The sequence below is a fragment of the Epinephelus moara genome, chromosome 1, assembly GCF_006386435.1.
Source record: "Epinephelus moara isolate mb chromosome 1, YSFRI_EMoa_1.0, whole genome shotgun sequence".
Lineage (NCBI taxonomy): Eukaryota > Metazoa > Chordata > Actinopteri > Perciformes > Serranidae > Epinephelus > Epinephelus moara.
Window position 1 is genome coordinate 35,844,420 of NC_065506.1, and position 27,129 is coordinate 35,871,548.

General features: G+C 40.7%; 2 protein-coding genes across 4 annotated transcripts; one reads left to right on the plus strand and one right to left on the minus strand.

The window, feature by feature from the left end:
• The first annotated feature begins 357 nt into the window (after positions 1-357).
• On the plus strand, positions 358-13,583 carry LOC126390525 (fibronectin type III and SPRY domain-containing protein 2). 3 transcript variants are annotated; one of them, XM_050044881.1, is made up of 14 exons: positions 358-484; positions 578-675; positions 919-1,166; positions 1,741-1,836; positions 2,142-2,375; positions 2,548-2,570; positions 3,314-3,435; positions 3,822-3,986; positions 4,136-4,270; positions 5,526-5,679; positions 7,816-7,949; positions 9,827-9,962; positions 10,053-10,229; positions 12,967-13,583. In XM_050044881.1, exons 3-14 carry the CDS (start codon positions 930-932, stop codon positions 13,214-13,216), a joined length of 1,863 nt encoding a protein of 620 aa, XP_049900838.1. In that variant the 5' UTR covers positions 358-484; positions 578-675; positions 919-929; the 3' UTR covers positions 13,217-13,583. The 3 variants fall into 3 exon arrangements, with proteins under 3 accessions (XP_049900838.1, XP_049900827.1, XP_049900847.1); XM_050044870.1 differs by lacking the exon at positions 358-484 and having other exon boundaries at positions 493-675; XM_050044890.1 differs by lacking the exons at positions 358-484; positions 578-675 and having other exon boundaries at positions 953-1,092.
• Positions 13,584-14,560: 977 nt separating this feature from the next.
• LOC126390542 (KH homology domain-containing protein 4-like) lies at positions 14,561-26,387 on the minus strand. Its single transcript, XM_050044900.1, has 14 exons — positions 26,255-26,387; positions 24,807-25,080; positions 24,583-24,702; positions 23,489-23,562; positions 20,969-21,021; positions 20,655-20,854; positions 19,866-20,074; positions 18,934-18,994; positions 18,590-18,647; positions 18,143-18,378; positions 17,702-17,806; positions 16,987-17,072; positions 16,784-16,902; positions 14,561-15,672 (listed from the first exon to the last, which is right to left on the minus strand). Exons 1-14 carry the CDS (start codon positions 26,281-26,283, stop codon positions 15,542-15,544), a joined length of 1,755 nt encoding a protein of 584 aa, XP_049900857.1. The 5' UTR covers positions 26,284-26,387; the 3' UTR covers positions 14,561-15,541.
• Positions 26,388-27,129: the final 742 nt, after the last annotated feature.

Consider the following 27,129-nt stretch of genomic DNA (forward strand, 5'->3'; position numbering starts at 1 on the left):
AAGCCACTTATCATATTTACTGAAAATACATGTAGTTATAGATTGCACAATAGAAGCCCTGTTATTTTGTGCTCATTATATCCGCTAAGACACTACATTTAACAACACTTCCACTACGTTCTCGCCATTAATCTTCCTTTTAGTGTACTCAAGGTAAGTGTTGCTTGATTTCTGACGTCAAATTAATAGATACAGGAAAAGTGCTAGCTTTTAATTTCTCTCACCGAGGTACAGCAAGAGCAAACAAGGTCATAATTGAGATATTTCCGATGTGTAGATGCGATTAATTCGCGTAATATAGGAGTTTACGAGGACCCGTGAAGGCACCACAATGCCTCTTGTATTGTGTTCAACTTCGACCTTTGAATCACATGCTGGGGAATTCCATCTCCTTATATCAAGGCACAAAGTCATACTGAAACTGGCACTAATTTCACTGTTTACACAATGTCAACAAACCTGGGACATCTAAGTGGTTCATATTGTATGTTTTATTTAATAATAACTGATTCCTGTATGGATGTTTGGCATGCCTGTGACATTTGAGTAATCTGAGTCCCATCTATTTTTGTCACAGCTTGTGGGTGAGGGTTGGACTGCTCAGAGTTGGCTTGTCGGACACCACAGTGGCCTGACACGGTTGTTTAGAACAGACTGGTTTGCTGAATAATTCAGGTAATTTTGCCATCAGCTGCTCATTCATTACAAATGATTCTGCACATGCATGTTTCCTAGAAGTATTAGGAGAGTGTTGTTCTGAGATGTCATGTCCTGTTGTGTTCATTCTGTTAAGTTATTATTTGATGCTGGCTTTTTTGAATGGCTGTTGATCCCTAGATTGACATAGTAAGAACAGAACATGTTGAATTAAAAAGCTGTTTTTATTAGACTCATAAATGGATTGTAAACCTCCCACAGCTGCCATCCTCATGGACCTGTATGAGATCAGAGAGGAAAGACTGGATGTGATTGCAGAGGAAGCTGAGCACCAGGAGCTAAGCATGGCGGACAGAGGAGGGAGGCCGACCCGAGGAGTTTCCAGCTTCCAGAAGTTCTCTGTAGACACCGAGGACTCCCTTCGATTTGAGCCATGTGAGGACAGCCTTCCATCTCCCACTGGGGCAGGACTTGACGACAGTGATGTGTTTAATGAGGGACAAACTGAGGTGGGGACACTAACACAGATTGGGCACATAATGCACTAATGGAACATTTGATATTTTGTTATTTTATTCCACCTGTGTTCAGACTGGTGGAAAAGATGCAAAGATGTAAATGTGCAGAAATATCTTTGCCAGGACTAAACTGGGTGGAGTGGTAGTTGCCCTGCATTATTCGACCTCTGTTTAATTATGGTGGTTTCTTGGGATTTAAATCACTTTTTCTAGAGGGTGTCAGTGAAATTGGCATCTTAAACCAGCACCTCAAGAAATACAAAGATTAGTGAAAAACAAGCTGTTACAACGTCAAAATTCTTGACTTTAAAACATGCACATTCATCCATTTATTTCCCTAAAAAATTCCATGACATTCCACTCAAGGACTGTGGACCAACATCTGTAATTTCACATTTCTTTGTAGCTAACTTTCAGGAGATGAAGCAAGCCACATGAAAGCTTCTTTTTCTTCCAAGCTTCAGACAACATGAGCAGAAAGTCCCGACAGCACCAGCTGCAAAATATTTACTGTTACTGTTTTGAATTAAAAAGAGAAAGACGTATGACTTTCACTTGTTTTCAGGATGAGATCGTCATAATCAGGAATCGGCTGCAGGGGAAGGTGGCTGAGATGGAGAACTTTGCAGGACATCTGGAGGAAATCTTTCTCACTGTAGAGGTAAATGTCGTCCTCAGAAGACTAAGTTCAGCGAAACAGGTTGTTCTAATGTGTTTTGACAGTGATTTATTATTTTATGGCTGTTTGAGGGTTTTGGGAATACTTACTTTTTTATTGTTATTTAGTTTTATTAAACTCAAAGACAGTAATAAAGTTCAAGATGTCAGATTTCAGTTTTGTAAGTCCTGGAGGGCCCGAACACATCCATCTCATTCACTGCCTCCCTTGATCTGTCAGCTTTTTCTCTCCATATTTGGTTTAATGCACAACACATGTAAATCTCTAACTATGAAATATATGTACAGGAGAATTTTGGCCGTCAGGAGCAGCACTTGGAGCAGCACTACAACGATGTGCTACAGACGTTGTCTCAGCGATATGACGAGAGGGCGGCTGGATTGGAGGATGAGAAAAAAAGCAAGCTGGAGTCCCTGTACAAGCAGCTGCTGGCCTGTGGTCACGCGATGGATGCCTCCAAGGAGCTCATCGAGACGGCCCAGGAGATTTACCGCAGCCAAGACAAGCGGCTGTTCCTGAAGGTGTCGTAGCTTGTTGTCTTGTATGTATTGGATGCAGATTACAGTCACATGTATGATGATAAATGACTCCAGGAGTTGGTTTAGCTGTCGTAGTCCTGATGTGGGTTTGATTTATTTGTATTTCTACATTTATTGACTTGGCTTTATTGCTGTCTTTGACCTTTATTGACAGACAGTTATGCCCGCCATTAAAAGGTAATTATGATGCTGCTCAGTAAGTATGCCGCATGGCGTGACAACTGCACTGACTGTGACTGCAGTGTGACCTCAGGAGACTAACCATTATTGGCACAGGGCTAATATTCATAGTAGGATTATGAGACAATGAGTCCCTGGGCACAGATATGCAAAAGGCCCCACCACCACTCTTACACAGGAGCAAGACACACAGACTTTGGTGGTTTGGCCTCTTTTTGTTATGTTTGAGGACATTTTGTGTCTCTTTGTGGTTTTTTTGAGCCTCTTCCTGGTCGGCATATGTTAATTTGAGTGACATTTTGCGTGTGAATGCCCCCTGACACTTTTGGAACCCCCTGGGCCTGTGCCTGGTAGGCCTATTCAGTAATCCATCCATGTTGATACTGTGTTTCCAGGTGTGTTGTGCCTGTAGTTTCAGACTAATATTATGTAAGTAGACACATTCGAAGAGTGACAGTAAATTCTTGGCCTTCGAAAGAAGAGTTTTGACATAAAAATCCGTACCAAAGGTCGACTTCCTAGCTTATTGAAGAGCATTGCAGTTGCTCAGTTTCCATGACAAATGAGCATCACTACGGAAGACCACAAAATGTTCCAGGAAAAGCCAGAAAGTGGATCTTAAGTTGTTTTTTTGTCAAACTAAATGCATTTTGAGTGATCCGAATGAATGGCATGACACAAACTGCTTCACCTTAAATGCTACATCTTAGTTTTCAGAGCTCATTTGGTTGTTCTCTTAGGATTGAGGAGTTTGCCAAAGAGGATGTTGACCTCACGTTGTCTACACGTCTGGAGTTTGGCACACCACTCGCTGACCTGTCAGATGTCAAAACCATGATGGACTCTATCAACGTTGTTCCAGGTAGGGGTGGGCAATACCACAAAATCTGGTTTCAGTCCGATACTATGTAATACAAGGCCAGAATCACTGACATCATTGCCAATACTTTTTATTATTAAAAGCAGCCTATGAACTTTCATGTAGGTAAGAGCAGTGTGTCATAGTTTATGAGGTGAGTTATCAGTCTGCAGAGGAAAAAGAAAAGAAAGAAAAATGTCCTCTTTGATTTTACTAACAGTTTCTAATACACTGGTAAAAGCTTTGGTGAAATCTCAGTTTTAAAGTTATTGTTTTATGGATAAGAATTATAATAAACAGACCAAAGGTGTCAGTGTTGAGCTGTCATATTGCTTCTTATGCAAACTGCTCATCACAGGTTTAATAATGTTTCTCCAATATAAAAACAGCTCCATCTGCCCCGGTGATCAACCCCCAGATGCCCAACTCTGCCACCCAGACGTCCCTGCGCGTGTGCTGGAGCTTGTTCTCCGACGACACGGTGGAGTACTACGAGCTTTACTACAGACCGGTGCTGGAGGACACACCAGCAGACAGCACCTGTGCACCACCTGGTATGACAAAGAGACACTGGCTGCAGATTCACACTGCATGATAACACCATCTACTGTTGAAATAGTATCTATTGATGTGGGACTTTCTCTGAAGGTTCCTGGTGACGTGTTTTGATCAGCCACATTTTAAATCTGTGCTGGCTTTTCAGTAAGCAAGGTGAACGTGAAGGAGACCCACTGCACCGTGACAGACCTGCTGCCCAATGCTCAGTATGAACTCTGGGTGACTGCTACCAACACCACAGGCATCAGCCCAGCCAGCGAGAAGGCCTTATACATGACAGGTAATAAAATGTTGCATTCCTGTAGCTACACAAGGAGTCGTTAACCCTCTGAGACCCACCATAGACCTTTTTAGGGGGGACAAGGGATCTTTATGGGGGAGATAGCAGGTTAATAGTATACGCCATACAGAAGTGTTATGCATCATCTGAAAGCTGGGAATCTGAAGACTTATTTGAGATGCAGCTTGGCACTGTGTCAAGTTCTTCAAGTTATACATCTGTCCTATTCAGGGCTTGATTATGTCTCAGAAATTGTTAATGCAATTTTTGGGTTGATACCATCTGTAACACAGATTTGGCGATCAATTTAAGCTTCTTTTCTTTTACATTTGAGGACTGATAAAAATGTTAAAAAGTCCCTCCAGAATACCACATTAAGACACAAAGACTTTGAGGAACACTGTAGAAAAATCCATGCTGTGATTTGGTATGAAAACTTTCTGTAAGAACTGCATTTTTTTGGTGATTGCATGGTGAGCACTTCTGTTCTGGAAATTGCTGAGAAACCCCCATATTGTCAATATACCTTTGAAAACCATCCATCCTCTGCATGCCTTCGGTCTGTAGTTTGTGGTTGCAAAGTTTCATGTGACTCTGATTATCCGAGAGGTCACAATGGGTCAATTTATACAGTGATGCCTGTTTCAAAAATGGCTACTTGGGGACAAACATCACACATGAATAAAATTGGGTTCATTGAATCCGTAAGAGTCTCAGTTTTCCTGTCATACTCAATTTATACAATTCCAAGACTGTTTTGGAACCCCATATGCAGAAATGTTTCAATACAATAGGCGAAAATAAGGTATCTGTACTGCATTCAAACAGCTGCATGTTTTTTGCCACAAACTGCACGGGGTTAGCATGAAGTGGGCATGTCTGTAAAAAGGGGAGACTTGTGGGTACCCACAGAACCCATTTTGATTCAGATATCTTGAGGCGAGAGGTCAAGAGACCCCTGTGAAAAATGGCCACGTCAGTTTTTCCCTCATCAAAATTTTGCCTAATTTTGGAGCAATATTCTTCCTGACAAGCTAGTAAAACATAGTATGTTCTCAGCCCGTTCCAGCCTCTGAAAGACACAAATGTTGGCAGAGATCGCCGGCAGTTCTGCAGTTGAAATAGTTGTTCTGTTGTCTTTCTCAGGATGTCCCCTAAAATGCCTTATGTTTCTATGTTTTAATCACTTCAGCCTGTTATGATTGATGATGGAGTGAATAAAGTCAAAATGGTTTATTCCTCTCTGTGTCTTTAGTGCCGTCGCCTCCAGTGATCAAGCAGAGGGAGTGTACGAGCTGTCCAGAGGCTGCTCTGATCCGCTGGGAGTCAGGGAACACCAACCCTGTAGACTCTTACACTGTGGAGCTCAGTGAGATGGGCACTGATGGAACAGAGAGCGGTATAACTGAGTAAGAGCTGTGTTACTAACATGCACCTACAGCTGACAGATTCAACATAGAAACAAGCTCAAGATTTAACTGTGCTTTCATTAAGATGTGTCATGTTTTTTAAAGAGTTCACACAAAAATAAACTAAAAATGGCTATGTTATTGGGAAACTTCTGTATTTTTGAACCTGGGCCCTTTTTTCCCATGTTTAGGGAGGGTGCTTTCACACCTGCCCTGTTTGGGTCGGTTCAATCGAACTCAAGTTTGTTTGCCCCCTAAATGCAGTTTGTTTGGGCAGGTGTGAACACGGCAATTACACTTGGATGTGCACCAAAACAACCAGATCGAGACCTTCTTGAAGAGGTGGTCTCTGTCTGGTTACAAACGAACTCTGGTGCGGTTCATTTGTTGTGAGAACGTGTTCCAACCTGGATCTGAACCAACTGCAGTCACATGACACATTGTTTGGGTTAAACATGAGCATGTTACAGTCCTGGAGGATTATTGATGTGCACCTCCTCCTGTACTGCCTTAATATGCACATTCAGCACAGCCAATGCATCAAAACATTGTTTTCTAGTTGGAGTCGCGCCTCGTTTTCAAACTCTATGGTTTGACTAAAATGAACAATGACAGCAATATAGTCCACGATGAGCAGCACTAAAATCAACCTGCGTAGTTGTCCCTCCATTGTGACATTAGAAAGTGTTGCATTTATCTTGCAAGTGCAAATTCTGACCAATCAAGAGCAGCTTTCTCGGCAGGCATTTGATCTGGTCCACTTTTAAATGCTGCCGTGAGAACACGAACCAACTCTAGGCAATTATACAACAATGTAACAAAATTAGTCCCTGATTCGGACCAAAGCAAGACAACTCTAGGTCTGAAAGCACCCTAAGTGACTAATGGAGACAACAGTTTTTGAAACTGGTCCACTACTGAGAAAGAGCACTGCAGCCGCATCAGCGAAACAGGCTGCATTGTAATCCCCATGGGCAATTGTACACCATCAATTTACGTCCATTAAAAGTGTGTTTTTGTAACCGACAGACTCAGATCGTTAATATACATGTCTGACAACATTACGAAAGGATCCTACAGAATAATTAAACAGTCCGTTTGTTAGTATGTGTAACCAAGTCTCGCTCAAGGAGAAGTCTTCTTTTAGAAACACTAAGCTAAGCTTTCTGTACACAGCAAACTCTTCCCAGCACTCCTCTCCCCAATCCTCGCTAACATTTCCGCCATTGTTTTTCCTGCAACAAGTCACCTCTCGCAAGATTTCAGAATGAGACTTCTCCTTGAGCGGGACTTGTTTACAGTAACAAACAGACCAAAGGTAAGGGAAAATGTTTAATTTGTCTGTTGGATCCTTTCTGTAACATTGTCAGACACTTAACAAAAATAACAATTGGAGCCTGTCAGTGGCAAAAACAAACTGTTTTAAAGGATTGAAATTGATGATGCCAGGCTGCGATGTTCTCTCTTTATACTGGACTCATTTCAGAAAGTGTCTCCAGTAGTCACTTAGATATAAAAACAGGGGGAAATAGTCCAGGTTGAAAAATTGCAAAGTTTCCCTTTAAAACAAAAATGCTCCGCTTCAAAGAAGCAGCACCCCCACGATGTTTATCTCAACTGGCCCATCCTTTAATAAGGCTTTTGCTTCAATACATCCATAAACAAGCCTGTGTTAGTGCTTGCCTGGGATTTTTTGAGGTCCCATGGTTATAGAGCTGCTGAATCAAGACACACTCTGTCCCAGAAAATCTATTCTTAGCCTCAGCTCCTGCAGCACTGTTAGCCTCAGCTAGAACACCGTCCTTGCGTTTGGGGTCATTTTGATTTTTCATCCGGTCACTTCAGAGAACAGTCAAACCTGTAATTTGAATAATCTGTGTTTTCATGCATGAAGGAGCCTGAACTGTATTCACTGAAATGGATCCATGGTGCAAATATGAAAGAGCTCTTAGTTTAACACCTCATTTATCCACCTGGTGTTTCACAAGTTGTGAGACAAGATGTTATTTCAAGGTCTTACACTCTGTTAGCGGGATGGAAATTAAAGCCCGTCCCAGAAAGTTGTCATCATTGTGCATTTAGTTTATTTAAAAAGGAAGTGATATCAGCCTTCTGTCCCATTGGTTAATCCTCCAGGTCTATAGTAGCCGTGCCCACCTGTCAGTGTCTGATCCAGCTGCAGACAGGACGCCGTTACCTCATCTCTGTGAGAGCAGTCAACATTGGCGGGCCCAGCGACAGGAGTGAGGTTATTACCGTCTCCACAACAGGTGAGAGGATCAGCCTGTTCGTGGTACTTTTGGGCAACGGTGGGAGAAGTATTTAAATTATTTATTTATTTACTGTGCAGGATTTTCCGAAAAAACAAACCAAAAAAAAAACAATGTTTAGACTAATACAGAAGTAATCCCTCTAAACCATGACCCACTGTATGCGTGGTGGTGTTTTTTTTCTGCAGAGACTCTCCTCTGCCTGTAGTTATTTCCTTCTAATACTCTGTGTTCTTGATGTTCATGGGTGTGTACCCCCACAACGCTCAGGTGAGGTCAGGGCTTTGTAAAAAGGTAGTGACCAGGGGCTGTATTCACAAAGCTGCCCAGTACAAAGAGTTGCTCCTAGTGATGAAATTTCTTCTCTCTCCAAACTCTGGATGACAGTGAGCAGATGAAATGCTACAGACTAGACTGTGTGGGGATAATATTTGTGGTTAATGTGATGAGGGATACGCACACATTTCCCACCTAACGCCATAAATAAAATGATCACAACACTAAGATATTTGGAAAACTGGAAAAATTCAACAGTGCAGCAATAATGACCTGAGTCTGTCTCAACTTCCCATCAGCAGAGTGATCACACTAACAATGACACTTTCACAGTCAGCAGTTCATTTCATTTCCACTGGGTGTCCACACCTTTCAGGCTCACAAAGGGATGTGTCAGTGACAACCAATCACATCTGTTAAAGAATGCATCATACCAAGCAAAGGGGTCACCCACACCTCCTCACCCAGGTAAAAGTTTCTGTCCCTTCCTTGCTCAGAGTTGCTTTGAAAACTTTCCTAAATCACTCCTAAGCTAGGACTCCTTACCAAAAACATTTAGGCTAAGTTTAGGAGCTCTCTGAGAGTGTTCTCAGAATGTTTGTGAATACTTCCATAAAGTGGCAAATTGGCTTTTGCTGCCAAGTGTTTACAAACAGTAACTGACAATCCTGCATAGTATGCCTGTAGGTAAAGGTAGCAATACTGATTTATAAAAATATCTGATATATTGGGTAAAAGTTCAGAATTTTACTTAAGCATAATCCAGAGGTATCCGCAACAAAATGCACTCAAAGCATCAAAGTAAAAGTACTCAACACAGCCTCAGGTGACCACTGAGATTCATCTTTTACAACCCTGTAAAAGACCTGTACGTCCTGAATTGCAGGTTGGGAACCGCTGCATTAACATGTAAGTGATCAAGGTGCAGCTAATCTCATATACTGTTAGGTAGTTTAACTTAACAATGCATCATATTTTATACACTTGTGCTTTTTGTTTTAGATATAACATTGATCTGAAAAGTGACTACTAACTAAAGCTGTTTAATAACTGTAGTGGAGTGGAAGTATAAATCAAGTTAAAGTTTATTACAGCCTAATATCATGAAGCATACCTTAAAGGGCTGAACAAATAATAGTTTTGAATTAATCTCAATTTTATTTATTAAGTCCAACATCACACAGTGATCACAGCTTTAATCACAGTTTGCCTCAAAGGGCTTTATAGCATTCAACATCCCTCTGTCCTTGTATAATTGGCATTAAATTGCCAGTTCAAGTCCCTGTCCGCACCAAATATGGAGAGTGGACTGGTCCCTGGAGAGGTGCCAGTTCGCCTCCTGGGCACTGCCAAGATGCCATTGAGCAAGACACCAAACCCCCAACTGCTCAGGGTGCCTGTTCATGGGCAGGCATCTTTAATGTATAGGTCCTGTTTGTGCATGTGTGTGTATTTCAGGCCTGTGTGTGTATGACAACTGAGGAAAAAACACTGCGTTTCCCCTTTCTTCAAAATGGCGCCTTAAAATTTTATTGAAGTACTTCAAAATGTATTTAGTCACCTTTCATTACTACTGCTTTTTATGCTGTTTACCTGTTCAGGTACACTGTTCTATCTCCTGGAGGACACTGCTCATCCCTGCCTGTCCCTCTCTGAAGACGGCTTCACCATCTTCTATGGAGATGAGGAGCTGCCAATCAGCGCGATGGCCTTAGACGATAACGCCGCCTTCACCAGGTAAAGTATACATGGCTGTGTGTGTGACAGAGTAATGGGAACTGTTAAGGTCTGTGAGTGTAGATGTGTTAAATGTGTGTGTATGTACAGATGTGTTGCTGTCCTGGGGGACCTGATCCCAGTGCGAGGCAGGCATTACTGGGAAGTTGAGGTGGATGATGGGACGGAATTTCGGATTGGAGTTGCATCCGAGGACACGGAGAGGAACTCGTACCTCGGAGCCAACAACACCTCCTGGTGCATGAGACACATTCTTACTCCATCCAGGTAACAGTGCACCATCTCTGTTAACATAGCATCACTGCGGATATTAACTTTAATGTTCTGTTTGGAGACCAGCTGTAAGACAGTTACATGAAATAGATTTTCATATGTTTTAAATCAGATTTGTAACGATTAATCGATTGTCTATTAAATTAATTGCCAAGTAATAGTTTGAGTAAGAAAAAAATAAGTCAAATTCTCTGATTCCATCTTCTTAAATGTGAATATTTTCTGGTTTCTTTACTAAATTATCTTTGGGTACATACACACAGATAATCTGACAGTGAAAATATTCATCAGTTGCACCCCTACTTTATATCTCTGATTGGCAGTGACGGTATTTTTACTTTTACACAACACTACTCCTCCCAAATCCCAAATAAGTTGATTAGGATTTCTGTTAATGCAGTTTCATAACCATCTGATCCAAAGTGTTTAGTAACGTCACACCACAGGATGCAATACGGTACATTTCCTTCTTTGTGAAATACTTATCAGCAAACAAAAGAAATAAATATTTGTACAGCCCATAATTTCCAAAACATAATGCATTAAAGGGACAGTTCACACTAAAATCAAAAATTACATATTTTTCTTCTTACCTATGATGCCATTTATCAGTCTTGATTGTTTTGGTGTGAGTTGCAAAAATCAACAGCTATGTCTCTTTCTATAAATAATTTCTCAAGATAATCCACAGACCCTGTTGTGAGCAGTTTAATGTAGGAACTATTTCCTTTCTACTAAACTACATCCGACAACTGTGTCACCGCGCAGAAAGAAACGTGCATCTACTCATGACCAAGAGGCTCGTGCTGGTGACAGCTCAAAATGTAAACATTAATGGCGTCTTCTTTGGCTGAGCTGCAACGATAGCTAGCTCAGTGGTGCCAGGTGAGCTAGCTATAGATGCACACTTCTTCTCAGGCCCCAGGGAACACTGCTCAGCCTTGTAGCCAATTTTCCTAGTGTCCACTCGCATTATTGCAGCAAAGAATCCCCTGCGGCCCAAAAGCATTTTCCCAATAGACCATGATTATAAAAGAGATGTCTGTAAAACTGTTAACAGGACACCTCAGACTGCAAATAAAGTCAGTCATGACTCTTTTTTCCCCCCATGGAGGTTTTGTATTTGTAAAACTTGTAAAAGCCAAGAAAAGTGATTTAATAATCTGCGACATGATCACAATGTAAAGCAGGGATGCATGATAACATCAGCAGGTCATCGGTATTGGCTGATATTGGCTTTAAAATGAAATATTGGAAACAGCCATCATGCTTTTTCCTTAATGTGCATAATAAAAGATGATTACATATATGTGGGCCATCACAATAAGAGTATGCATGCATAATATAATAATTCCACTGCAGAAGAGACTTGATTGCTAAAATTAGGTAGGGGAAAAAAGTTGATACATCTGTATCGTTAATGGTCAAATGAGTTGTTGCACGACTGCATATTCAGTGGGCCGTAAACCGCAGAAGTTCACAAACTTTTTTGGCAAAAGCATCAGTCAAGCAACTCCATTGACATGAATAGACGCCATCTTGTGTTCCTTCTGCACAGTGATACAGTTTGGTAGAAAGAAAATTTCTTTCATGTAACTGCTCACAACAAGGTCTGTGGATTATCGTAACCTGGTCCTGATTTCTGCAGAGACATTGCTGTTGAGTTTTCCAACTGTATTTCTTGGCCCATTGCCATCTAGTTCCATCATACTTGAGAGAAGGCAGACATCTGTACAGCCGAAACCTTCAACACTCAGTAATTCCAAAACAATCAAGATTGAGAAGTGGCACAACAGGAATGAGGAAAAATGTGTACTTCTATTTTGTGGTGAACTGTCCCTTTGTCATTTCCATAATTTGTAGTTTTGTTTTATCAAAGTCTGTTTGTGGCAGAGAGAAGGGTTACCACTTTAATACCTTTCCATTTATAGTTTATTAATAGTCAGAGGAAAAGAAAAAAAACCCCACTCAAAACATATTTTGGGATTAAATTATTTTTAGACAAACCACTGTGGGGTCTTTGAGTTCCCAGACAATGACTTGTAAATTAAGTTTCAACAAAACCCCAGGGTTAAAGTAGCTTTGGTTTTCTGCTCAGTCACTGCATGAAATTTACTTCTCACCATTTCTTGTGCACGCTGGGGAAGAACTGGCTTTCATGTTCACATGACTACACAGACCAAGTAGATGTAGTTCTGATAGCACAATTAGCATGCTGATCCTCCGAGGGACGACTACTGCAGTACACAGAAACTGGGCCAAGACTTTATTTATAGCCACCAGAAATTTTCCTTTCCTTAGCAAAAAAAAAAAATTGCGCATCTGCTCCGTGTAAAACTAAGCCCATTGGAGGTAGAAAAGCCCACAGTTGAATATCTGTGACTTTTATGAGTGTTGCTATGGCAACTCTTCTTGGAACAAAGCAGGACAGTTGAATTGTCACATCTAGCAAATCATTCAGTGCGGCATATCACACAAGCCCTGAATGTGGTTTCCATTGTGGGCATCTTCTTGGTGATTCTGCCTACGCACAATTTAACAATCACATTTCTCATTTTCTTTAATCTGCAGCCGTTTGAAATCCTGCTGTTGGCTCATGATTCAGCATCTGCTTTACTTACGGCTGACAGAGTGGGAAAATTATCTGGACGGGATGAGAGAAGGAGCTTTATATTTAGAACTTCTCTGCTTTACAACCGTGATGTTCACCCTCTTATTTTTTACCCTTTAGGCATAAGTTTGAGTTCCTGCACAATGGCTGGACTCCTGACCTGAGGATTACTGTGAACCCAGTGCGGATAGGAGTGGCACTGGACTACAACAGGGGAACTCTGTCCTTCTTTAATGTGGATCTGGAACAACACCTACACACCTTCCAATGTCATTTCCGAAATTATGTCCACCCCTGCTTTGGCCTGGACAACCCAGGAGCTCTTACTGTTCACAACGGCATAGAGGCTCCTGAGTACGCGTTCATCTGACACCAGCAATTACATCTAATATCAACATGAAATAAAACCCATGCAATAACTTTGTTTTTAATACTTACCAAGGTTCTGGGTGCCAACACTGTAAACACCTAAAAAATATTTGCCGACCTAGACAATAAGGTGTTTTTTTTTAGGTGTTTTTATTATAATATTCCATGGGAACAGGCATACACCATTTTCCAAGATAAGAAAAAAGTTTCACTGAATTTTACAATATGTATTTATAGCATCAGTAACTGCAGCAGACCAACTGTTTAAGTCCAAAAAAGGAAAGAAGGGGCTTGTTTTTGATTTAACAAAAGATGCTTTGAAAAATGAAACAAGTGTTTTAAGAAATAAAAATCCATTTGTAGTTATCATACAAGTGTATTCACATCTTAAGAAGAAAAAATCCACCCTGAAAACTTCCACACTGTTAAAAGTGAGTATTTTGGTTAGTAGTGACATATTGTAACAGAAGATGTCTCTTTTGGTGATGTAAAGGTTTTAGAGTCAGACTCTTTGGCCTGGTCTACACGTATACAGATTTTTTGAAAATGTCTATTTTCCCTCAACGTTTTGGCCTCTCATCCACACGCAAACTGAGATTTTTAAAAACAGCTTTTTTGAAACACGTAACCGTGTATCCGTGTGGACGTGTAAAACTGAGTGAGGTCATCTCCTCAATTTGCACATGCCTTTTGTTACTTTGTGTAATGAGCGTGAGCCAGAAACCATAACAACAACGGTGGGCTACCACTTTGTTACCAGAGCTTTGTCTCATGATAACTTTACATTTAAAACTTAGTACTGCTGCGCCAAATGTTTGGTCCAGCGTCCATGGTTTTAATCAGTGGTTCCCAACTGGTGAGTCCCGGTCCAAAAGTAGGTCACAGGTCCATTCTGAATGGACCGCGAGTGACTCGTGAATGTTTCAAGTTTGTATAAAACACACTTTATTTGATGTACAGTGAATTTCCAGCACAGAGGCTTTACTTTGAAGTGCTGTTTCTTGCTGTAGAGGGAATGATTAAGACAGCTACTTGACAGAGACAGCAAACTAGCTCGACAGCATGGCCAAACGCCAGTATGACACTGACCTTGAACTAATGACTTAGGAGAAATCTGGATCCCGTGGCCGGACCAGTTGGGAACCACTGGTTTTGGATCAGGCCCAGGCGAAATGGCAGATGGTGATAATTTTGAGTGGGATGATTGTTCATGAGGACTAGTAGGAAAACTTTAGCATGTCCAGAGCATCACTCGAATCTTTTAGTGAGCTCCTTCACCTCTTTATAGAAGGAGTAAGTTTGTTTTTTTAAAACAGGTAACATTAGCCTGTAGTCTTTAAAACCTTGTGTGAGACAGCCAACAGCAGTGAACGTCTGGAGTTGTTTTTGCATTCTAGTGTGTGCAAAGTTATTTTATAAAACAGAGATTGTGTGGACAGTTTTTTTTAAATGGAGAGGGGAAAATATCCATTTTAAAAATGATCCATATACGTGCAGACAGAGCCTTAGAGTAAAGAAAGAAAGGCTTCTATGAAAACAGCAATAACACAAGGGAGGAAAGACTTGTATGTTCTGAAACCATACCCTCAAAATGCCCCAATGAGCATGAAGCCACAAGATGTGCTCCATTTTAAGTTATGTGGCTACAAACATGCAACGACAATGAAGTAGTTGGCGGGCCGTCTATATTTCTATATTTACAGCTGCTATATAGGTGGGCATAAATTAAAATAAGCCCAACATGTTAACACCCACTGTGTGATGGGTGACAGGTAGGTATTCTGGAAGAAAAATTAAATAACTCAACAATACACAAACAAACCTAAGCCAGGACGAGAAAATAAAAACCTCTTTAAGAGTCCAGTAAAGCAACAAACATCAGAAACTGGTGATAATTCAAAGACCATACCAGGTTTTTTTTTTATAAGTTCAGCCCGTTTACTACAAATCATCTGTTCTTTACATTACTGCTATATTAAGATTGTCAAATCGACAGTGTCAGCTGTCTTTTAAGTCCTCAAATGGATGTCAGTACATAAAGTGGAACCACAAATTTCGAGTGTCTAAGTAGACAGAGATGAATGGAAAACCATGACTGCTTGAATGGAAAGGGGGGGTTGCACAGAAAATGGTCAGCAATAGCAGATAAATCTTTTGTAGTAAATGGAGTAACACGTGGCAAAACACTGGTATGGTCCTAAAACAGTGTATGAAAATGCGAGGGTGGATTTTTCCTTTGATGGAGTTTGAGAAACGTGTCAATATTGTGAATGCAGACTTTGGGTCTGAGGGTGTCCTGGACAGTGGGGATGGGGCAGGGCAGGGGTTATGAGTTATCTGTCTTACTGCTGCGTGTCCTCTCCTCTTCTTCATCGGAGGAGTCTCCTCCGTAGGGCACTAGCCCCGATGCATCTTCGTCCACTTTAGACTTCTTCTCGCACACCTCCCCTTCAACACCTGCAAGGGCACAATAAAAATATAGAGACAGAGAAAAGTAGAAAGAAGGTGGGGGGACATGAGAAAGAGAGGGCGGAGAGACAAAGCAAGAGAAAACAAAAAGGAAACCCATTGCGGAGCCCCATGTTAGCGGTGGTTTTGAGTTCGTTTGATCCGCAGCCAGGGGAGGGAAGATATCAAATGAAACGGCAGCAGAGCACACATCCATTACAGGCAGGTCCAGGGACACATGTTGAGAGAGAAAACAAGGGAAAGACAAAAAACATATACAAGAAGAGCGTGTTAGTGGTTTCTACCAGTGGAGGGAGTCACACAGGTCTCCACTCCTCCCCCATTCCTCCATGGGGGGAGATGCCATTTCATGCAACAGACATGTCTGAGCAGCGTTGCCAGATGTACAGTTATCGTATTTGGACGATAATTTTGCCCCCTGTACAACAGAGTGTCACCATGTGTCATATTAAATTTTAAGGGGCTTTACCCAGCTGATAATTTGGGGGCAGCTCTATTATATGACACTTACAATTAGTACTTGATTTTAGTCTGTGCTCTCTAATTTTAATTAATTTACCGACATGAACAGGACAGCAAAATATGGATACTGCGTCTGTGCCAATCATGCTTGGTGTAGGCTGTGATGAGCATGACTCATGACCACGGCTGTTGTTTAGGATCTTGAACTTTCTCACTAAGGTATGCTCAGTTTAACTGGGGTAGTTTTGAATGCACCAGTAAGCCCAATTATTCAGTTACTTTAGCTTGTGACCATGGCTGTTTCCTGCAGAATATGAAAAAGGTTTCCAATCGTGCCGTCTTGTTTTTAATTTTGTAAGTGGGCTATTGCAAAAACAGTCAGACTTTCGGACTCATACTCCCGTTAACGCATCATAGCTACATCAGCCTGCTTTTAAAAAATTGATGTGGGAAAATTTGTAGGCATGTCAGAGAGTTTTAAAATACTTGTTTTTGTGAAGATGACTTGCATACGATTTTTGTTTCTCAAAATCCAATCATTTTAAGCTTCTGGCACCATAGTTAAATATTTCCCATCTGGCAACGCTGTTGTCTGAGTACTCGGGCTTTCAGAATATTTGGAGAAAGAAAGGCATACCCATCGACGCGGCGCTGCCAGGCACACTGACTGGATCTTCTGGTTCCATGTCTCTCGGCCTTTTGCGTGCAACAGGGGCAGGAACCACAAAGACAGGTGGTGGTGGAGGCATCAGAATCCTGAAGAGAGAAAAACATCAATATCCACACCACACAAGCTTTACGAACAATAATACACAAAGGAAATTAGATCTATTAACAGACCTTTCTACAACTTTTTCTTCTCCAACACTGGAGGCAGGAGGTGCAGCTTCTTCATGAGCAGCAGGCTCTGGAGATCTGTTGGTGGGCTGAGAAGAAAAGTACAAAATATTTAAGATGAGAAGTACTGCTCATATTTATACTTTTTAACTTCAAAATACACATTTCAAATTATTTTAAAAGGGTGAAAAGTCACTACACTAAATTTAATTGCCACAATTGTAATGGTTTTAATTTAAATCTTCACAGATATGTCTCATGACAGACAAAGATATGAATTTAACAGAGCTTTCAGGGTTGATAGTTAATGTCGGGAGTTTCCAAATGGTCAGCATTGTATATCCATTTTCAGACCAGCACTGATGCAGCCTGCGGTGAAAAAACACTGCTCGGCTTTGTTTAATGCCCATTTGTATTAGGGATGGTCATTTGATCTTTAAATAACATTTGCGTGACCTACTACTCAACAAGTCGCTACAGTGACAGCATGCACATAGGATGAACAAACTGACACACTTTTCACTTTTCATACCATCATTTCATGGGATATAATGGTGTGTAATTTCATGGTTTTTGCAGTGATGCTTGAAACTACTTCATTTTCTATGAATGGTGAAGACTGGACAGTGAATCTGCCAGCAGTAACTTCAACAGGTCAACTATTAAAAAAAGACAGTTATCTTTCAGTGACATGTACAGGTGGTACTCCTGAGCTAACCTCTTCTTCTTTAGCCCCCTCCTGGAAATGACGTTTGGGACTTCCTGGGTCAGCGGGGGTGTTTAAAGATCCTTCAGGCTCCACTGTCTCACTGCTACCAGGTTCCTAAAGAAGAGCAAAACCAACACAAAAAAAGCTAAACTCCCTTGACACTGTCCTGACAACTTTATGATATAGATTATTACACAGACTATGAGCTCAGAAGCTTTTAACATGACATTTTATGAAGATCGTGGCATGTGTGTGCAGATTTAAACTCAGTAAGTGGTCAGTCTATTAAATGACTGACAAAGCAATGGCAATAAAATAATTTAAAATATTTTACCTGTTTTTCATGCTTTATATCATAATTTTTTTTACAAGTTACATCAATCAACATAATAAAAAATACATGAATGTAGAACACAATGATTAGTGGCAGCCTTAATCTTTGGTAATTACCTGGACGAGATAGGGATGCGGTTTCCTAGGACACACCGGATACTGAACCATTGCCTGAGAAGATGGAGGGTTTGTCGACATGTTAGAATGACTTGGGGGACCATTTGCATTACTCCAATAACCACTGGCTCCTGAGTACGCTGGATAGCCGCCAGCATACCCATTTGCTGGGTAGTTATACCAGGACCCCTGGCTAGAGTAATTGCTATTAGGTGGAAATCCATGTGCTGGGTATGCTGAAATGAAAGTATAGAACGTGGGGTTAATAGCACATATCACATGAATCATTAACGGTGTTTTGACAAGTGTGACGTACTATTTCATCCTATTGTTGAGTCACTAAAGACGTCAAGGGACGATCAATTACCACAAGAAGAATGCAGGCAGCTAGTGGCTGATATTTGGTCACCCTGTGGGATTAGTTACAAGACATAAAAGAGTACTCACGTTGTGTTGAGCCTGTGGCTGTGTACATCGACATCATACGGGTACTTTCAGCTCTCACCTGGAGAGTCAAAGAAAACCAAAACTATGTAAGGAGCTACAAAACAATTCACAAAGGCTGTGCTGATGTATTTTCAACAGCTGAGTTGCATTGTGGGTAGGTGCAGAGCACTCAAGACCTATCTCTGGAGATCAGGTGGTTCACGCTACCACTTTCACTTTAGGAGGTGGGTATCAGTGAAAACTATATGCTTTAATAGTTTCACCTTCTTAAACCTCCCATCAGACTCATATAATACAACTAAACTTACACAACTTTATTTGTGGCGACAATATCATGAACTTACAGTTTCCAGCAGACTCTCAGTGAGTTTCTTCGCCGACTCCAAACCAGTTGCATTTGGGTGGCTGTGACACACAGATGGTCATGTGTTAAATATGATGAAACAGAGAGCAAAAAGAAAGAGGTTTTAGCATTTATATGCAGCAGGGCACGTAGACGGCGGATTCAGGGTATATTCAGATGTACAGTTGTCTTGCTTAGGTCTGAATGGAGCAAAGCAAGACACAATGGAGGGACAACTACGCAGGTTGATAGTAGTGCTGCTCATCGTGGACTATATTGCTGTCATTGTTCATTTTAGTCAAACCATAAATGAGGCGCGGCTGATGCATTGGATGTGCTGGATGTGCATATTAAGGCAGTACAGGAGGAGGTGCACATTAACAATCCTCCGGGACTGTAACATGCTCATGCAAAGTATTCAATAATCGAAAATTTAAAATCCCATTCTCGACATTATGATCACCTTTGACAATTTAATAAGACCAGGCTGTATGTTCTTTACGGATGAATCAATTGGATGGTGAAACATAACTTAATATAAACATTTGTGTTATGTTCACATTTTAAGCTAGGCTACTTCTGGAGTTTTGGTGAGGATAGCTGAGCGACAGCAATCGTAAATGGATGCAATCTGACTGGCACCCCGTGCATAAAAGCCAGTGTATGGTCGCATTTTGGCTTTTATCAAGTCGAAGGACAAAGGGACTTGGACAAGAGCCACACTGTAGGCAAGTTGTGTCTAACTAACATTTGTTACTATTGTATTAATGAAAGGTAACAAAAGTAAATTCATCTGTTCATTAATTATGGATCATCACAAATACACTGTAAACGTATATAAATGTTGTCACAGAGTGAGAAAACATAAATCAATAACAATCAATCATAAATCCTGAACAGTTAGCAAGAGGTGACCATTTGAAGTGAACATACCTGATGTAGACGTAAAGAGGCTCAAAGGACTCTCGTTTTGATGCTTGTTCAATGTAGCCAGAACCTTTTCCCCTGAGAAAGACTCGAGCCCCTGTCTCTGACTGGATGTGACTCAAGTACGAACCTCCTGGACCCTCGACCTTTTCGTTCACGTTGAACGAGGGCAACACGTGGTCCAGACCCACAAAAATCTTTGTGTGCACAAAACTCTGTGGATGTAGGAAAAATGTGATAAATAATTAGGGTTCTTTATTGACATCTATAAGTCAGAATAGGATGTAGAGCGGCTTTGTAAGCAGGTGCAGAAATCCAAGGCTTTTCCCTTTCAACCAGGGACGTTCTCTCTGCTGCTTAATTTAGGAGGTGGGTATCAGTGAAGGCAACATGGTCTTCATTTGCCTCACTTTCTTAACCTCCATTTGTAAAATCCTGACTCTGACATGAGACGTCACAGAGAATAGATATTCAACACAAAAGACATGAGCTACATTATGAATTGTATAAAACATAATCCTGATTTCACTTTGCACATGAACTAATTTTCACGTGCCACAGTTACACATCAAAATAAATGACTATTGCTTTATTTTAGAGCTCAACTGATTCATTGGTTGGGCCGATGAAGCAGCACCAATAGGACTTTTTCTACAAGCTAGTGGCCGATGACTGTGCTGCCTCCATTTTTACAGTTAGTTTGATGTTCAGTTCTAGATTTGTTTGTTAATTACTTTGAGTTTGTTGTTTAGTTACAGGCAGATAAATATCAATATAAACATCATGGCCGTTTACCCCTGAATGAGGAGCTGCCGGCCGATGTCCTGGCACTGAGTTGGTGGTGGGCATCCGTGGCACAGGTGGGGTGACAACGGGGCGAGGAGGCTGAGGGTAGAGTGTGAGCGGTGGCATTACAGGCACCTGTTGTCCTCCTGATGCTGCTGAGGCCCTCAACACGTCCTCGGAGATGATCTCCTTTATCCTCTGCACAGCCTCTGATGATGCAGAGATGTCAACAATCAGCAGTAAAGAACAGGCATTTGTGAATTGCATTAGATGAAGATGATGCCAGACTCTGCATATTGAGATTTTCAAAAAGTGCTACTTACTATTGACCTGCTCTTGGTTCTTTCCCTGGACATGCAAATATAAAGGTCTTTGTCTGAAAGAAAGCAATCAGAAATGTCATGGACAACACAGAACTTCTACATTCTTCCACACTGCTGTTCACTTATCTTCTCATTATCATGGCAACACTAGTGAATTTTATTTCATATGGTAACTGACTGATTTAATTTTTATTCCATGGCGGTGCCCTTAGGGCTGTGTCAATAACTGCAATACTGCAGTCATGTGATGCCTACCACAGGGGTGAGCTACTAACCATCATCACCACCATTTTTGTTCTTCCTTTTATTGGCTGGTGAAAGTTACAGGAGTGCATATAATCTTTGTTTAGTTGTCATCATGTATCATGACCCGTCTGCACCGGCTGTGTGCAGGCTCGAGTCTCGGCTGTGTCTCATGGGCAATACAGTGACCTGAAGTGTTTATTTACCCTTCAAGTATTTTTTTTTTTTTTTACAGTAAGCACATTAAAGTGAGGTTAATGCCAAATGAAAAAGACACTGAACATTTTGCAAGCTAAGCAGATCAACATGTGCTGTCTCTGGACTGAATCCGAGAGCAGCACACTATGACTCTCCCTTTACTTTTAGCTGGAAAGCAAGACACGGTGACCATCTTGGGTCTTGAAGAGCTGCATTGTTTATTCATGGGCAAACTGTAACCTACACTGTACATTTACTGCCACTTGACAACTTCTGGTAACCTGAGCACAGCCTCTGTCACTCTCTCGCTCAACCATATTATTTATTATTCCTTGGCTGGAGTACTTATGACTTTGTTGTTTGTACATGATTTTAAACTGCTGGGGTTATGGTACTTGTTTCCTTGTATTAAAAAAACCCCCTACCATTTCAGCCCTAATTGTACTCTTGTTAAATATAGTGACATTTCATTAAAACAACTAAACACCATATTGTCTAGTTTACCATCTGGCATCAAGTAAGTATACTTGCAAAAGTGATGTCAAACTTTAATTTATGGAATATGTCTTTGATAGGAACAACACCATGTCTTCATTAAAGACGTCTGGAGCCAATACTAATGAAAGGTGTGCCAAATAGTAGGCTACAACTCTTAATGTGTCAGATACATAATCAGGGCTCAACAATAACGATTGCCCGATTGCCCAGGGCAAGTAAAACTCACGGTCGGGCATGTAAACTAACAACTCACTTGCCAGATCGGGCAAGTTGCTAAAAATAGTAAAAGTTAATAACTAATTGATAAAATAAATGTATTTTAAAACGTGCTCTTCTGCTCTGATGCAGCGGTCTCTCTGCCTGAAGTCACAGACACATGCTGTGTAACAATGTCCTGCCCACAGCCCCCATTGATATTATTTTGCGCGACGGACGCTTCATATAATAACATAACAATATACTATTTATGGTGTTATGTCATCGTGTCATTTCTGTCTCTACATGGTCACGCGTTAACAATTCTCCTCTGCTCTCTGTATCGCGCACAGCAGAGTTCCGCCACACACACAGGTGAGCACGCTAGAGCGGCTCGGGCCGCATTTTCCTGACCAAACCTGACCCCGAGCCCAGTGCAGTTTGTCAGCTGACAAAGTTATTGTTATGGACACTGTGTAAATAACCATCAACAGACTGCTGTTACACACAGACAAACAGCTGCTGCGTTCAGGCGTTGTCACGTAAGTAACAACTTCCAATACTTAAATAGGTCATAGCACAAAACAGCAGCATGTCATGTGACTTTTTACTTTTATTATATTCAATAAAATTGTATTTTCCTAAATCTTGAGACACCTCATATGTAAGCTAGACAGACATTTCACCTGCTCATTACTGTGCACACATGTACTGTATGTACTTAGTCCTAAAGAGCCCTTCTGGTGCCAGTAGATACATAGAAACATCCCAGCAGGCTGTGCTTTGCAAACATACAAAAAAATTTCACGCATGTGAAAATTATTTTTCATGCGTGTGCTTCACCTCCGCTGCTACAACTCCATCCTAGGGGAAACACTGCTGTGTGCGTTTTGTGCAACAGGTGGATGTGGTAGTCTACTGGTAGAGTAGAGCAGGGCAGAGAGATGGAAGCAAAATATATTAAACCCGGTGTTAATACAGCAGAACTGGAGAGAGGGGTGAAAAATAAATAGAGGTGGGCATGGCTCAAGCAGGGCGCAAAATTACAGACGGAGAACGATTGACAAGTTTTTCACTTTAAGCCCTGACACTGTCATTTTTGTGTAGGAATTAAGCTACAATACATGACATATGTTGTTTTAATTAATAAATACAGTGTGAATAAAGATTACATAACATAAAAATAACTGCAGTCTTTGTTATTTGATAGCCGCTTAAATTAAACAATTTTTATAGGGCAAGTGAAAAAAAACCTTAGCGTTGAACCCTGATGATTATTGAACATGATTTGGTTAAATAAAGTATCAGATTGGGCAGTAGTAAAGAATGTGGATGTGTATATGGGCAAAAAAACTTGATCGGGACATCGCTGGTCTTTGTACATACCCTGCTTTTCCCTTTTCAGCATCAGACATGTAATGACCTTTCGTTGAGACGACTGCTCCACTAAACTGTCGGATCTGAAAAAGGTAAAAGGAAGTTTGACATTAGAGGGATTTATAGAGAAGATGTTTATTCAAAGTTGTTAAACACCTTTCTTAACCTTTTTTTTCTCACATCTCCCATTTATTTTAACCAATGTGGTGTTTCAAATGCAACACTACCACTGTCATCATAAGCGCTATATTGTAGACAACTGGACTTGCTTGCGTTTCTTGAAGACGTTTCGCCTCTCATCCAAGAAGCTTCTTCAGTTCTAAAGGACTGGTACAAAGTTGCAGGCTTTAAACCCTGTGTGGGTGGGAACCCTTGCAGAGTCGTAGGGGTCACATGTGAGTTCTTAGTTTCAGAGTCGTTAAGGTCACAATGTGAGTCATTGACCCACCTGGCCACCATGTGAGTCGTTAGGGTCAGGAGGGACCAGGTGTGAAGTCGTCTGGGGAGGGTTCCCAAGACTGCATTGTAGGTGGGTGATAAGTGGTGTCGTAAGCCACCCCCTCTGTTTAACAATGGTAGTTCCAGCTTGATGTAGATGGATTCTTTTACTCCTCTTTCAAACCATCTTTCCTCCCTGGCCAAGATGTGCACATTGCTGTCGTCAAAGGAGTGTCCCTTCTCCTGTAGATGTAGGTGGACAGCTGAGTCTTGACCTGAGGAGCTGGCTCTCCTGTGCTGTGCCATGCGCTTGTGGAGTGGTTGTTTTGTTTCCCCAATGTATAAATCTGTGCATTCATGGCTGCACTGAACTGCATAAACTACATTACTCTACTTATGTCTGGGTGTTTTGTCCCTGGGGTGGACAAGTTTATGTCTCAGTGTGTTACTGGGTTTTAAGTGCACAGGCATGTGGTGTTTGTTGAAAATCCTCCTGAGTTTCTCAGACAGTCCTTCTTTGACTGTCTGAGAAAAGCTTCTTGGATGAGAGGCGAAACGTCTTCAAGAAACGCAAACAAGTCCAGTTGCCTACAATATAGCACGTGCGATTACCATGACCTGGATGACTGAGAATCTTCACCGACAAACTACCACTTTTCACTTACTTCCTCCTGTGTTTTGCCTTTAGTAAGAAGGTCCCTGCAATTAAGCGGTACATCGTTTATGTCGACCTCTGTTACTACCATTTCTTCTGTAGTGGCTGGCACAGGCACGCTTGGAGGGGTCTAAAAGAAATGTGGGGTGACAATGAAACTATAAGCCCTCTCAGGATGCCATAAACAAGAAATGTTATGCAGTTATTTTCAACAACTATTTCCATCATACACACCTTTGCAAGTAATGGTGGAGGAGTCAATAGCTTTCCTTTTGCCATTAACATGGCATTTATTTTAGCAGCCATGGCCGCAGCCATTTCAACTCCTCCCTGAGGTGCTGGCTTTTCTCCTGTTTGTGGTGGCTGGGAGACTGTGCTGTTTGAACCAGCAGTGTTGACGCTTCCTGATAATGAAACAGACTGGGCAGCATTTTCACTACTCCTCTGCTGCTTTACATCTACACTCTGTTTAGATGGGGCTGGCTTATCCCATCGGCTGGATAGGCACCTCAAGAATAAAAGAAAACAACATCAAACAGACAATTAAATAAGCATACTTTAAAGCACGTTTACTACACCATTTTAACAAGAAACTACGTAAAAGCAAAACATCAACAGATAATGGACTTTCCATTTCAAGTTGATATTATCTATCATGTATATAACAATTACAGAGAAGCAGTCGCTGGCAATCACATTTCAGGCACCCTTCAAAATTTTACAGTCATTGCAAATGTATTAACTGAATGTAGTACATATATATATGTACAATGACGAGTATAAATATATACTTAAAAAGGTGTAAACAGTTGGATAACAGTCAGTAAAAGTATATGAAACGTAAACTAACAGTATAATAGTGAAGTGTCAAGTAATGAGCTCATAAATATTTAATCTGGTGAATCTAAATTGAGAGGTGAAACAATTAGGAGATTAAATGGCCACTTCAGTGTCTTTGCCTAGATACTTTTGGTGGTAATAACGCTAGTTAGATAATTGAGTTGTGGAAATTGAAGACGGGGACACGTTTTAACTTTCTTTCTCTGTTATGCACCACTTATTTAGACAAAGTTTTACACGTTTATATACAAGGGGTAATAGTACACACTTATGTAATGTTTATTGATAGCGTTTGGTGGCAACCAAACGTGTACTGACGTCGCTTAAAAGTTAAATGGTGGCACTTTAAATATATTTTTGTTGATAAACGACCTGTCTTTCTGATTAAGTTAACAAAACCATATTTATTTTGTGCCAACTGCCAGAGGCGTTGCGATTTCGTAACTGTTAATTGTCAGCTAAGCTAACAACAGCCAAAGTTAGCTAACGTTAACTGATACTAAAGCTAATGCTGAGCTAGCCAACTTAGCAAGTAACGTAACTTACAGTCGTATTTTTGGGCTTTCCTGTTATTAATACATTTATCTAAAACGTAGAGGAATGCAGTTTTCAACAATTCTCATAACTTTTTACGCGCGCAGTTGATAGCCCGCAAGCTAACGTTCGTTAGCAGGCCACAACAGAGTATGCTAGCTGGTTGATTACACTGGCAAATACGGCGGCTAGCGTTAGCTTAGCTGGCTAGCTAACCGATCGGCGCAAATATGCAGTGTGGTGTTAGCTCGTATTACTCAAGTTATCAAATGTATTTAATTAAGAAAACAAAGTAAATGTAAACTCACGGTGTTTGTCCAGTCATTCCCGAAGACATAGCACCACTCCACTAAATCTGCAGTAAAATTAAAACAGTTTCTAATACAGCCGACGCTGGACGACGGGAGCCATCAGTCTGCTCGCTCTGGCGATTTCTTCTGACGACTTGTCGCAAAGTCTGACGAGCTGTTTTTATGTTACGTAACATGGGAGCGTCTGTGAGAGTGGACGAGTCCAACGTGAAACATAAACGATGAAAAATGTGTAAATGTATTTATTTATTTTTAGAAATATAATACTCTGCCCTGCAACTTTTTTTGCTGCAATCAATATTGGAATTTGAGAATATTAATTAACAATTAATCGTGTCCTAATATAACAAACATTTTGTTAACAATACGGTTGGTGAGGTGTATTTTTAAATTATACACTTAATCTATAAAACAAACCATTTACATAAATACAGGAAATATTTTTCTAATTCCTGTGTGTTGTGTAATTTATCTATTTTATTAATGTATTTATGTAAAATTGTTCTGGATAGATGTTGAAAATTTCTTGACGTTATGTGTAACTTATTTTTTATTGTGGCAAAAGTGATCTGATAGAGGTCATGTTTCTATTTTAAATCTTCTCATTTTATATGGTAAGTTTTTCATCCTTAAATGCAAATGGTCTGAAAGGAAACCCAATAATTCACCACCTCAACCATGAACTGAAACTGTGACTTTGAAAACACTTAAAAGACAAATCAAATTTTAAGTATATATGTACCCTTTGTTCTTCTCGTTATTGCTTTTATTCTTCCATGCTTTTGTATCATTATATGATGACCATATAAAGGAAGTAAAAAAAGATTCAACATGTAAACTGACAACATTATAAACATGCATAATTGGAAAAT

Excerpts from the sequence above, each read along its gene's own strand:
- LOC126390542 (XM_050044900.1), bottom strand. The coding sequence starts at position 26,283 with ATGTCTTCGGGAATGACTGGACAAACACC. Across the intron at positions 18,995-19,865 it reads CCTCTTTACGTCTACATCAG|CCACCCAAATGCAACTGGTT; the intron begins GTATGTTCACTT and ends TGTGTGTCACAG. Across the intron at positions 15,673-16,783 it reads TGGCAGCGCCGCGTCGATGG|GTGTTGAAGGGGAGGTGTGC; the intron begins GTATGCCTTTCT and ends GTGCCCTTGCAG.
- LOC126390525 (XM_050044881.1), top strand. The coding sequence starts at position 930 with ATGGACCTGTATGAGATCAGAGAGGAAAGACTGGATGTGATTGCAGAG. Across the intron at positions 9,963-10,052 it reads GATAACGCCGCCTTCACCAG|ATGTGTTGCTGTCCTGGGGG; the intron begins GTAAAGTATACA and ends GTGTATGTACAG. Across the intron at positions 10,230-12,966 it reads CACATTCTTACTCCATCCAG|GCATAAGTTTGAGTTCCTGC; the intron begins GTAACAGTGCAC and ends TTTACCCTTTAG.